This window comes from Sorex fumeus, unplaced genomic scaffold (assembly GCF_029834395.1).
Source record: "Sorex fumeus unplaced genomic scaffold, SorFum_2.1 ptg000072l, whole genome shotgun sequence".
Taxonomy (NCBI): Eukaryota; Metazoa; Chordata; class Mammalia; order Eulipotyphla; family Soricidae; genus Sorex; species Sorex fumeus.
In genome coordinates, this window is record NW_026606129.1 from 12,840,864 (window position 1) to 12,852,878 (window position 12,015).

General features: G+C 65.8%; 1 protein-coding gene across 1 annotated transcript; it reads left to right on the plus strand.

Annotated features, from left to right (window-relative positions):
• Positions 1–3,160: 3,160 nt before the first annotated feature.
• Positions 3,161–11,800, plus strand: GATA2 (GATA binding protein 2). Its single transcript, XM_056129121.1, has 6 exons — positions 3,161–3,359; positions 4,075–4,348; positions 4,737–5,372; positions 7,134–7,279; positions 9,221–9,346; positions 9,866–11,800. The coding sequence occupies exons 2-6, from the start codon at positions 4,120–4,122 to the stop codon at positions 10,163–10,165; spliced, it is 1,437 nt and encodes a 478-aa protein (XP_055985096.1). The 5' UTR covers positions 3,161–3,359; positions 4,075–4,119; the 3' UTR covers positions 10,166–11,800.
• The last annotated feature ends 215 nt before the right edge of the window (positions 11,801–12,015 follow it).

A 12,015-nucleotide genomic window follows, 5' to 3' on the forward strand; every position in this document is an offset into this window, starting at 1 on the left:
AGTGCGTGGCACTCTCAGTGAGGAATCACGGCTCGTTTGGAAATTTGTTAGAAAATTCAGTTTCACTGTGGCTGGCCCTCTCTCTGTCCCACTAAGAAACCCACCTCCTGGGTCAGGAACAGTGACAGCTTCTCAACAGCCCCTGGGAAGGGACACAATGGGGAGGGGACCAAGGCTCTCCCCAAGGTGTTTTCGAGACCCCCCCAAGCCAAGACCTTATGCTGGCATAAATTTGTTCTCCTTCAGCACCCTGGTGCCCCCCTCCTCTTAGGCCCCAGTGATACTGGAGTGATCTGAGCAATCTCCAACAGTCTGTTGGAGCAGAGATGGCAGTGGACGGTCCCTGCTGCCCAGTGCGTGAGGCTCCCAGCCAGTGTCCTGGGTTCTGGCAAACACAGACACTGAAGACTAGGGTGGGGATTGCTTTATTAGCCAGCTGGGCGCTCTGCTGCCTGCCGCCCTGACGTCCCTGCAGGTTGGTTAGTTCCTGCGGGAGAACAGAGCAGTCCCGCGTCCAACGCAGGAAACTACAACCCTTGTGAAGGCCCGGCGCAGCCTGCTGTGGGCCAGCCAGGTGGAGGAAGCGACCCAGAGGGCATCCAGAGAACAGGCCGAGCTCCCCGCTTCCCTTTCACATCCCAGACAGGACTGCGGGGAGGCGGCGGGTGCGGGTCTCCCGAGGCCCCGGCTTAAGCATTGCTTAACTGCCCTGCTAAGCTCTTCGGAGCGGCGATTTTCTGAGCCGGCGAGCCAGCTCATTAAATTCCCGCCCGCGCTCTGCTGCGCACCGGGGCCGGTGGGCAGCGCAGGCCACCCCCACCTCACCGCCCCCCCCACCCGGCCCCGGGCTCGATCCGGTGATTTCCACCCCAGCTCCGGCCAGGACGCTGCCCGGAGGAAATCGGCTGCCCAGGAGCAGAGCTGGCGGCGACGAAGCTGCAGACCCGCCCAGAACTGGGTGTGTGTTGTGGGGGTATCATTTTAACTGCGTCTTCTTGGGGTGGGTGGTGAGGAGGCGAATTACCTGCTTCCTGGAGGGCACCGAGCGGTCACCTCCCGGTGAGCCGAGGCCGATGGCGGCCCGGAAAGAGAAGCCTGGTCTTGGCTCCAGCGTTCACGATCCCACGGGCGCCCCGCGGGCCTGCGGCAACTCGGGCTCTGGGGCCCGGGGTGGAACCTCGCACGGGACAGACTGGCCGGACCGCGGGGGCTGGGGAGGTTCCCATTTAAGTTCCCGAGACGCACCAAAAAAAAAAAAAAACAAGAAGAAAAAAATATAAAATAAAAAAAGAAAGAACGAGAAAAAAATCCAGACGCGAGGTTCCGCCGCGATCCCCCCGTTTATGCGCCGATGAATCTTAAGCTAAAGCCGCGGGGATCCCGGCCCGCCCCGCGCGCGGCGGGGAGCGCGAACCCCGAGGCCCGGACGCAGCTCACCTGCCTGCTCGGCCGCCGAGGCCCGCGCCCCGGGCTCCCGCTGCTGCCGCCGGCTCGGGCGCGCCGTCCCGGGCGGACGCCGGCCTCCTCTCCCGCCGCGCCGCGCTCCGCCAGGCCCGGCCCCGCGCGCCGCAGCCGAGCGCAGCCCTGCGGCGCCGGGACGCGCGGGGTCCCGGCCGGACGAGGCCCTCTGCTCTGGCCCGGGCCCCGCGCCTCTACCTGAGCCCGGGCCTCGGACGGACGGACGCTCGGACCTCCGGACGCAGACGCGGCAGGAAGCCCCGGCCCGGCCCCGCGCCCCGGGGGCGCTGCTCGGCGTTGGCCCGGGACGGGGTGCCGGGGGCGCGCCCGCGGAGCGGAGCTTGGCCGGGCGCCCCCGGAGCCGAGGGGACCGAGGGCTTTCCTCCCTCCTCGGATTATTAAAAAGTTCATTTCCTGGCGAATCGGGTGACGTCAGGGGCCCGGCGTCGCGGTGGCGGGGCCGCCCGGCAGGAGAAGCCGCCTCCAGTTACCCAATTACCGACTGTCAATCCCGGCGCCCCTCCCCCCACCTCCCGGGGGGTGGCCCGGACCCCCACCCGCTCCCCGACCCCGGACCCACCTGGGATCCCTCGGGGCTGCTCGGGAGAGCGCTGTGGGCCCGGTGAGGGGCGGGGGTCTACCGGTCGCTGATGCCTCCCCGTGGCCCCCCGCACCTGTCTCAGCTACCACCGCCCCCCACCCCCCGTTTTCTGCTTCCGACCCCCCGGTCCTCGGCCTCGGGCTTGCTGGGAACCTGGCTCTCCGGCGTCGTCTGTACGACGGGCGACGGTGAGGGAGGTGGTGCCCCAGGGCCTCGGGGTGCAGAGCTGCACCCCTGCACTGCGCGTCTGTGCGCAGCGGTTCCAGGTGACCTAGAGGCCGGAGTTCTCCGACCACCACCTCCTCCCCCCTCCCCGAGACTTAGGGACCCCCCCAGAGGGAAGAAAAATTCCTTCTCCTGCCCCAGGCGTCTCCTTCGAGCCGGCGCCGGCGCCAGTCCGGGTCTCCACGGCCTCGCCCCAGGCAGTTCGGCCCGTTGGTCTGCGGAGGCCACGCCCGGGAAGGGGACGCCCCCTCCCCCCCTCTGGAGCCGCCACCTCTGGCCAGGCCACCTCCAGCCGGTCCAGCACAGTCGTAAGCGGCCCTGTGTCCCGGCCCAGGTGCCCACTGAGGGCCCCGGGTCCCTGTCCTTCGTGGCTCCCACCACCCCCCGGCCGTCCTCCCCTCGCACGCTCAGCCCAGGATCCGAGCTGGGGCTGCGCGCGGCGAGGGTAGGTAGTGGGACTGCGACGTGCCACGCTCCGGGGTGGGGGACAGGAGGTGGGATCCCCGAGCGTGAACAAGCAGGGGTCGGAGGGGGAAGACCCCCGGGGGTTCCCGGCCTGGGCTCCTCCTGGAGAGGCAGTCCCAGTTCAAGGCTAGTCCCTGGGAGCCGGGCTCAGAGGTGAGGGGGACGCGAGAGGGGACGCAGCGGAGGGCCCACGGGGGGTGGGGTGGGGTGGGTCCGGGGGGCGGGGGGCTCCTGGCAGCAGGGGCCGCCGGGAGGGCGCTGGGAGGGGGCCCGCCCGCCGAGGGGGGCAGGCCCGCGGGTCAGTCCGGGAGTCCAGCGGGCCTGGAGTTGCGGGCGCAGCCAATGGGGGGCGGAGGCTGGGCGGCGCGCGGCGCTGATTGGCTGGCGCGGGCTTCTTAGGCGTGCGCGGCCCCCGCTTCATGTCTGTGCAGGAGTCGCGAGCTGGCGCCAGGGCGGCCGGAGGATGCCGAGGGGCCGGAGCCCGGCGGGCCTGAGGCCGAGGCGCGCGCTGCCCCCCGCTCCCGCCGCGTGAGCCCCGCAGCCCGGGGCTAGCGCTGCCGCCGCGCCCCGCCCGAGGCCGCGTCCCCCCGCAGTCGCCGCGGCGCTGCGTGTAAGTTTGGGGCAGCGGGAGCCTGGAGGGCGGGGGGGGGGCTGGTCGCACCCAGCCCCGGGAGATCTGCGTGGGGCCGGGGTCGGGGCACTGGGCGGCGGCGGGGGACCGCCCTGGGGTGCCCGGAGGAGCGGCTCGGGGCAGTGCGCTCGGGGAGGCCGGCGCCGGGCGGGTGGGGCTGCGTGCGCGCGTCTCGGGGGGCGAGGTCGCGGAGGTGCGCCTGGCACCGAGTGTCCGTGCAAGTTGTGACCAGCGCGTGCCTCGCTCCGTGGGTGCGGGGGGCGCCCGCCTCCAACTTTTGCGTCTGTGTTTCTGTGTTCCGCGTCGCGGGAGGGTGGGGGCTCGGCGCGAGCGGATCCCCGCGTCGCAGCGGTGTCGCGGTGTGCGGGGCGGGGTGGGGGGACGCTCGACGTCCGGGCCGGTCCCCGGGTGTGGCCCGGGGCGGGGGTCGCCACGTGAGGGTGCGTGGATGCGCCCTCGCCCCTTACTTCTCTTTCGCTTTGAGCCTGGCGCTTTCCTCCCACCCGGGACGGGCGCGCCCGCAGCTGAACTCGGCTAGGGCGCAGGCGGGGGATGGGGGCGCGTGGCGGGACCTGGGGGTTGTCGTCGGACGTGGTGGTGGTGGTGGTGGGGGACACCCGGCGGCGGCGGCGGCGGCGGCGCCCTTCCACGCCAACCTCCCCCATCCCATCCCTCCCCCGCTTCCATCGCGCAGGGCCGCCGCCACCTCCACCCAGATCCGGAGTCTCCGCCGCCGGCCATGGAGGTGGCGCCCGAGCAGCCGCGCTGGATGGCGCACCCGGCCGTGCTCAACGCGCAGCACCCTGACTCGCACCACCCGGGCCTGGCGCACAACTACATGGAGCCGGCGCAGCTGCTGCCCCCCGACGAGGTGGACGTCTTCTTCAACCATCTCGACTCCCAGGGCAACCCGTACTACGCCAACCCGGCCCACGCGCGGGCGCGCGTCTCCTACAGCCCCGCGCACGGTGAGCCGGCCCCGGGGGGCCGCGGGAGCCCGGCCGCCTGGCCCTGCGCGCGGCCCAGGAGGGGAGGAGGGCCCGGCGGCGGCTGCCGCCTGCTTCCCGGATGTGAGATCCGCAGGAACGGGAGCCGCCAGCCCGGGCGCAGGAAGGTGGGGGCAGCGCCGCGTCTTCCAAGGGGGTCCGCGCTCCCCCGCAGGCTCTCTGCTGGCCTGGCCTGGTGGGTTCCCTCCAGGTTGTCCTTCCACCCGGGACCGACATTCCTGATTATCGCCGCTTGGGGTGTTACGTTTCTGGTTTTCTTGGGGGAGTCCGAGGAGGGTGGTGGTTAGGAGACGTCGGTGACCCTCCGCCTCTGGGCCTCTGCTCACCCCCGACCTCCCCTCTTCCACAGCGCGCCTGACCGGGGGCCAGATGTGCCGGCCACACTTGTTGCACAGCCCGGGCCTGCCCTGGCTGGATGGTGGCAAAGCCGCCCTCTCGGCCGCAGCTCACCACCACAACCCCTGGACCGTGAGCCCCTTCTCCAAGACACCGCTGCACCCCTCGGCTGCAGGCGGCCCCGCTGGCCCCCTCTCCGTGTACCCCGGGGCTGGTGGTGGGACTGGGGGAGGCAGCGGGAGCTCCGTGGCCTCCCTCACCCCCACGGCCGCCCACTCCGGCTCTCATCTCTTCGGCTTCCCACCCACGCCACCCAAGGAAGTGTCCCCTGACCCCAGCACCACCGGGGCGGCCTCCCCTGCCTCCTCGTCCGCCGGGGGGAGCGTGGCCCGCGGGGAGGACAAGGATGGCGTCAAGTACCAAGTGTCACTGACGGAGAGCATGAAGCTGGAGAGCGGGAGCCCCCTGCGACCCGGCCTGGCAGCCATGGGCACGCAGCCGGCCACGCATCACCCCATCCCCACGTACCCGTCCTACGTACCCGCCGCTCACGACTACAGCGGAGGGCTCTTTCACCCCGGAGGCTTCCTGGGGGGCCCCACCTCCAGCTTCACCCCCAAGCAACGGAGCAAAGCACGTTCCTGTTCAGGTAAGACCCCCCCTCCCCCCCCCCCCGTGGAGGGGAGGGGGATGGTGGTGGTTCTCAGGGGTCTCAGGTAAGGGAGAGGGCGCCCGGTGGTTGGTCTCCTACGTCTGGGGCTGGCTGATGCCCTCTCTCCTCCAACGGCCTGCGTGGCAGAGAGGGGAATGAAAAACTCTGCTTTTCCCGCTCAAAGTTTTTCTCCCAACGTGTTGAGGGGGTCCCCAACTTTGGGTGGCCTTCCCTGATCCCGTTCTTCCCCTCCAAGGCCGGCCCTGGCCAGAGAATAGAGAACAGACTAGAAATTCCCCCACCCCGTCCCCTCCCTGAATCCCAAACGAAGCGAGAATTCCAATCCCGTCCCACCTTAGCCCGTGAGGGGAGGCGGCAGGGCGGGTGAGGGGGCGGGGGTCGCATGTAGGTGTGCGGACGTGTGCTTTGGAGAGTGCGCGTGCTGCGGGCGGGCGCCGCCGAGGCAGCCGACCCTCCGGAATCTGGTTCTCCCACTCTGCAGTCCGGTCCTGGGAGTGTGGTCACTCCACACCTCCTTGGGAGATGCCCCTCCGCCCCCTGCGACCTCCCGGGACCGGCTACCACTCCCCGCCCCCTGGCCCGTCCTTCCCGCTCCCTCCCCGAGGGCTAAATCCCAGAGGGATCCAGAAGCCTTCTGCCCTTCACCCGCTGTGAGTGGGCAGGGGTGAGGCTGGGCTGCTCCCCCAAATCTGCCCGATGGCGTGCCACATGCTCACCATCGACGCTTTCAAAAACTTACGCTCCGAGCCCAGGGGCCGCCTCCCCTTGCTGGGAGATACTGACAATTTAAATGGGTTTGAACTAAACGGGAAGAATTTCCAGGGTAACAAGATGTCTAACTGAGGTAGCGCCCAGCAGTGAGTGGCCCCATCGCCCCGAACTCCCTCCTCAGGACTCCCCACTCCAGTGCCCAGCAGTGAGTGGCCCCACCGCCCTGAGCTCCCTCCTTGGGGCTCCCCACCCCACCCCACCCTGCTCCAGGTCCCCCGCTGGCTTGCTCGCTCTCTCTGTGCGGTGCCTTCTCCTGGTTTGTTGGTTTTCCATTCTATTTGAATTCCAGATGGTCTTTAAGCCACAACAATGACCAAACAAAGCACTCCCCCAGCCCGCTGCGAAAACAGGGCCATTTCGTCTACTTAGTCTCAAAAAACGAAAGGCTCGCGTTTAATTTTAAAGGACAACGTCAATCTGAGTCCAGGACTCGGCAGTGTGCATGTGCGTGTGTGTGTGGGTGTGTGTATGTGTATTGGGGGCTTATGGGGGGGTGTGGAAGAAGGAAATTGCCCAGGGTTGGGCAGAAAGAAGGCACCAGGATTGAGGGGGGAGAGGGCAGCCTAGTTGGGCAGCGTGCGGGAGGGTGGTAGAAGAGGGGCCCTGGTGTCCCCAGGCCCAACCAGGTCCGGCCGGGTAACTCCAGTCCTGCCGCTGGCAAAGTTTGCTGTAAATAACCTTACCCTGGTCAGAGCCTCCTGGGGACCCTGGCCCCTCTCCTTTCTCCAGCCCTGCTTTCCTTCCTTCTGAGGATGTCGGAGGGGATGTGGCCTTAACCTACTCATCTCAGAACCCCCTTTTCCTACCAGGACTACCCCTCCACCCCAATCAGATCCTTCTCGAATATAGACTCAGCCCAGCGGGAGCCCAGGACTAGCTCTGCCCCCGTCGGTCCTTCCCACCAGGGCTCCTGCCCCTGACCTTGTGGGCTCAGCTGACCTGGTGTTTCCCCCTGTCCCCTTCCAGAGGGCCGGGAGTGTGTCAACTGCGGAGCCACGGCCACCCCTCTCTGGCGGCGGGACGGCACCGGCCACTACCTGTGCAATGCCTGCGGACTCTACCACAAGATGAACGGGCAGAACCGGCCGCTCATCAAGCCCAAGCGGAGACTGGTAGGTCGCGGCCGGTGGGTGGGTGGGCGGGAGGCAGGTGCCAGGGGGGGCCCCCTGCAGCCACTCACTGGGACTGGACCCCTCCGCCAATTCCAGCACGAGCTGAAATCATGGCAGCCCCCTGCCCACTCAGCAGCGGTCCTAACAGCTCTGCCTCTTTTATCATGAAAATCACTTGGATGTCAGTTGGGGTCGCCCATCTCTCAGGCCGACCCTCCGCCCCACCCCCCACCCCCAGGCCTGGTGGTGGACTTCCTCCTCCTTAGCCCCCGCCAGGTACCCCCTCACCCCGCCCTCTCCCTCCGGATTCTCAGCGATGGGGACTGTCCCAGGGCCTGCCTGTCCCTTGGCCTCTGTTTAACTCCCCCTTTAAAAAAAAAAATTCAGGCCATGAAGTAATTTTCCCTGGGAGCTCAGGGCCGGGCTCTCCCGCTCCCAACCCAGTCTCCTCCTGCTGATTTAAATAAACACACACACACACTCACACACACACACACACACACACACACACACACACACACCAGCACCCCCCCAAAAAAAAAGAAAAAGAAAGAAAAAACCTGCTCTTTATTATTTTTCCATGGAGTCACCTATACTGTGTATTTTCATTTGAGTGATTTTAAAAAAATGCCCTTTCGGGTCTCCTGCGCGGCTTCCTATCCGGACATCTGCAGGCCGCGATAAGGAAACTCCGCGTCTCTGTTTCCGGACTCCGCGAGTTTGGAGAGTCTCCCGCTCGGTCCTGCCTCTCGCTGGGCTGTTTTGAAAATTCTAATACCCTCCGCTCTGCAAATAATGCGTAAAATGCTAAGAATAATAAATATATTTTTTCAGGGCGAAGTGATTTACGAGGCTTAAGTGGCTGCCCGGTTTGCCCCTTCCCCTCCGCCCTCCCCTCGGCCCTCCCCCCCCTTTTTTTTCCTGGAGCGAGGGTGGGGTGAGGGCCCCGGGTGGGGGTAGGGGTGGAGGATGCGATGTTGGCCCCTGAGTCAGAATTCCAGCCTCGGGCCGGCTTACTCACCCTCACCCCTCCCCGCCCCTGTAGCTGCTTGGGCCTGGGGCCATTCCAGCCTTGCTGGCCCCCCACCCCCAACTCTCTGACCTCTGGGAAGTGTGTGTGTGTGGGGGGGATCAGTCTGTTGCTTCAGGGGGCTGGACTGAGGGACAGTCTGCTTTGGGGGTTTCCGTGCCGGCCCTGTGGGGTGGGTTCATTCCTCTCTCCAGGAACCAGACGCTCATTTCCAGATCACCTCTGCCCTGCATTCCCTAAGGGCTGGGGGGCCACTAGAACTCTGGGGGACACAGGGTGGGACCGACAGACCGGCCCTGTCCTGCCTGGGATAAGGGGTCTGCCGTGCCCACCCTGGAAGCCCGTTGGTGCAGTTTGGAAGGCCCCCCGAATCTGAGTCCATAACTTGATTCAATTACGGCTCAATTTCATTTAAATAGCCACATGCGGCTAGGGGCTACCGTCTTGGACAGCGGAGCCTCCAGACTCCTGAAACGTTTTTCCATCCCGGCACTGGGCACTTTGTTCTAAGGGGCCTTCGCGGGGGTCCGCTGGGTGCTGCCCCTCCCCCAAAGTCCTGGGGTTTTGAGGGTAGTTTTATGGGAGAAGACAGGAAAAGCAGTTTCCAAGCCAGGGGCTCCAGGGGGATACTGAGTGAGCCTTTTAGACAACGGCGTCCTTCTCGGGGGCCTCAGTTTCCCCATCTGTGAGCCCAGGCGGGTGGGCGGCGGCAGGACTCGCTTCCCCCTGCCAGTCTCCCCCGCTGCCCTCTGGCTGCCCTGCTTCCGAGCGCGGCCCCCCAGAGAGTTCTTAATTCTGAAGCTGTGGAGGCCTCGGGTTCTAGAATTCCATGGCTCCCAGCGTCTCTCCGCGCCTGGTCGGGGCGTGGGAGCCTGCCCCGCTGACGCCGCCCGCCCCTCTCTCTCTCCCAGTCGGCCGCCAGGAGAGCCGGCACCTGTTGTGCAAATTGTCAGACGACAACCACCACCTTATGGCGCCGGAACGCCAACGGGGACCCCGTGTGCAACGCCTGCGGCCTCTACTACAAGCTGCACAATGTGAGTGGCCCCGCCCCGCCCGCCTCACCCCTCCCCGGGGGCCGCGGTGCTTTGTGCGGCCAGGACCGGCCCCCAGCCAGGCCGGCCGCTTGGCTTGGCTTGGCTTGGCAAAGCTGCTGCCGGGCGCCAGAGGGGTTCCCAGAAGAGGGGCCAGGCTGGGCTGGAGGCAGACTGCCTCCCCACCCCCCACTCCGCCACCCCCACTCGGGCGGCCGCTCCCTCCAAAGCCACAGTCTGGGGCGGGGGCTTGGGGAGACGCCCAGAGCTGGGCAGCACTGGCCCCGCAGGGTGCGAGTGGAGCGAGCCCCACACAATGAGAGGCGCCCTTCCCGTCCCAAAGGCCGGCCAAGCCTGCCTGGGAGGGCGGGCGCGCGGACATTCCCAGCGCTGACCTGCCCTGCCCCAAGCCAGATTGGGCGCCATGTGGATGCGGGAAGGGGGGGTTGTACGGTTCAGGGAATGGGACCCCCCTGAGGTATGGCCATTGCCCTCTCTCCCCTGCGACCCCCCCCCCCCCAGGTGAACAGGCCGCTGACCATGAAGAAGGAGGGCATCCAGACCCGGAACCGGAAGATGTCCAACAAGTCCAAGAAGAGCAAGAAGGGCAGCGAGTGCTTCGAGGAGCTATCCAAGTGCATGCAGGACAAGTCGGCCCCCTTCAGCGCAGCCGCCCTGGCCGGACACATGGCCCCCGTGGGCCACCTGCCGCCTTTCAGCCACTCCGGACACATCTTGCCCACCCCGACGCCCATCCACCCCTCCTCTAGCCTCTCCTTTGGTCACCCCCACCCCTCCAGCATGGTGACCGCCATGGGCTAGGGACCCCCACCCCCACCAACCAGACGGAGACTAGATGGATGCCTCGGAGGGCGGCCGGCACCACTCCCAGACGCCGGCGGTGTGCAGGATGGGTGGACAGACCCTCTGCTGCCCGGCTTCCCCCTCCCCGAAGACTGATGCCACTCCTCACCGCCCGTGGAGCCCACTCGCCTGGCCCGTGGGCACCCAACTCCGCCATTGGCTGCCACTGTGAAGCTCGTCCCCGGGGCTGGGAGGGGCCCTGGCTGTGGACCCCCGTGGGGGGAAACAGAAAGGACCAGGTTGTGAGCGAGGAGGTGAGGGGCCGGCAAAGGCGGAATCCGTTTGGAGGAAGAAATGGAAGAGGCAGAAAGAATTCATTTTGCTCTGGTGTCTGCCCAGAACCGGGAGTCGTGGGAATTCCGAGCTGCCTGCGCCCCCCTCAACACCCCCGACTCCCCCACTCCCCCATCCTGCGGCTCCTTCCTCTGCGCCCAGTGCTGCCCGGTCAGCCTGTGCACCTGCCAGGCTCTGGGGCCACGTCTGCTGCCCCGCACCCTCTCCTCTGGCTCCCCCCTCTGAAATAGCTGCATCCCAGGCTGGGCTGCATGGAGGGCCACGGGAGTCCCCGGGGAGTCTGAGCCTGAGCCTGTGTGCCCAGCCTCAGGGCCCCCAGGGCAGAGACAATCACGGGCCGAGCTGTGCAGCTCTCCAGGCTAGGGCTGGGTCACAGGAAGGAAATGAGTTTCTTGAGGTGTGTGTGGGGGGGGAACACGTCTCCCCACGTGCTCCCCAGCCCCGCGACGGAGGCTGCTGGAACCTGTCTTCCTGCCGCAGCCACAGCTCCACCTGGCCCCTCCGCGCCCCTGTACATAGAGCCTTTTTCTGAGACACCCCCCTCCACCTTCTCCCTTCTCATTCTGAGACAAAAGGAAGAAAAAAATATTTAAAAAAAGAAAGAAAGAAAACTGCATAAGCTTTTAACTCTGATGAGTTAATCGTTTTATTTTTCAACTCATTTTGGGGTCCAGTCCGTTGTACTTTGCCACCGAAGCCCATGCTCTGGAAAGGAATAAAACCTACAAACCGAGGCTGTCTTTTGGAGAAGTTCTTGGATCCCGCGGCCCTGGAAGGGGGCGCTGGGGCCAGGGGAGAGGTGTGGCTGCTCTCGGCTTCCTGGGGGGGCCAGTCAGGCGGGTGGTGACGCGAGAGCTGGGGGTGGGAGAGGCCACGGTCCCATGGGGGTCCCCCGGCAGACGCCTGGGTTCTGCCCTACTCGGCTTGGCTGTTGGCCGGCTGGACCCTCCCCAAGGTACAGCTGTATATAACCGTGTCCGACCTGAGATGCCGTGTGCGGTGGTGGAGGCTGCGGCCCGGCAGAGGCTTGTGCCGAGGTGATCGACCAAGTGCAATAGTGGCAGGGGATTGCCACAGGGGCCCCACAGCCGGAAGTAACTTATTTTGTACTCGTATCCGCCTGAGAGAAAGAATCGGCAGTATTTTCTGTTCTTATGTTTTATTGGGCTTGTTTTATTTTGGATTAGTGAACTAAGTTATTGTTAATTATGTACAACATTTATATATTGTCTGTAAAAATTGTATGCTATCCTCCTATTCCTTTAAAGTGAATACTGTTAAGAGTAATAAAATACTTTTTGTGAATGCCTCTGGCCTGTCTTGTGGGCTCTGGGCCTGCGGGGTCCTGGGGGATGCTCTCGTCACTGGGGCGGGGCCAGGCTCAGATGGGTGGGGAATGGGGGGCCGGGGCCCTGTCTACTCCCCCCCACCCTAATTTTCTTTCTGGTGTCTGCTGCTGCCGGGACAGAGCATCGTTTCTCCCCCTTGGTCCCCGCTCAGGTGTGGGTCTTGCA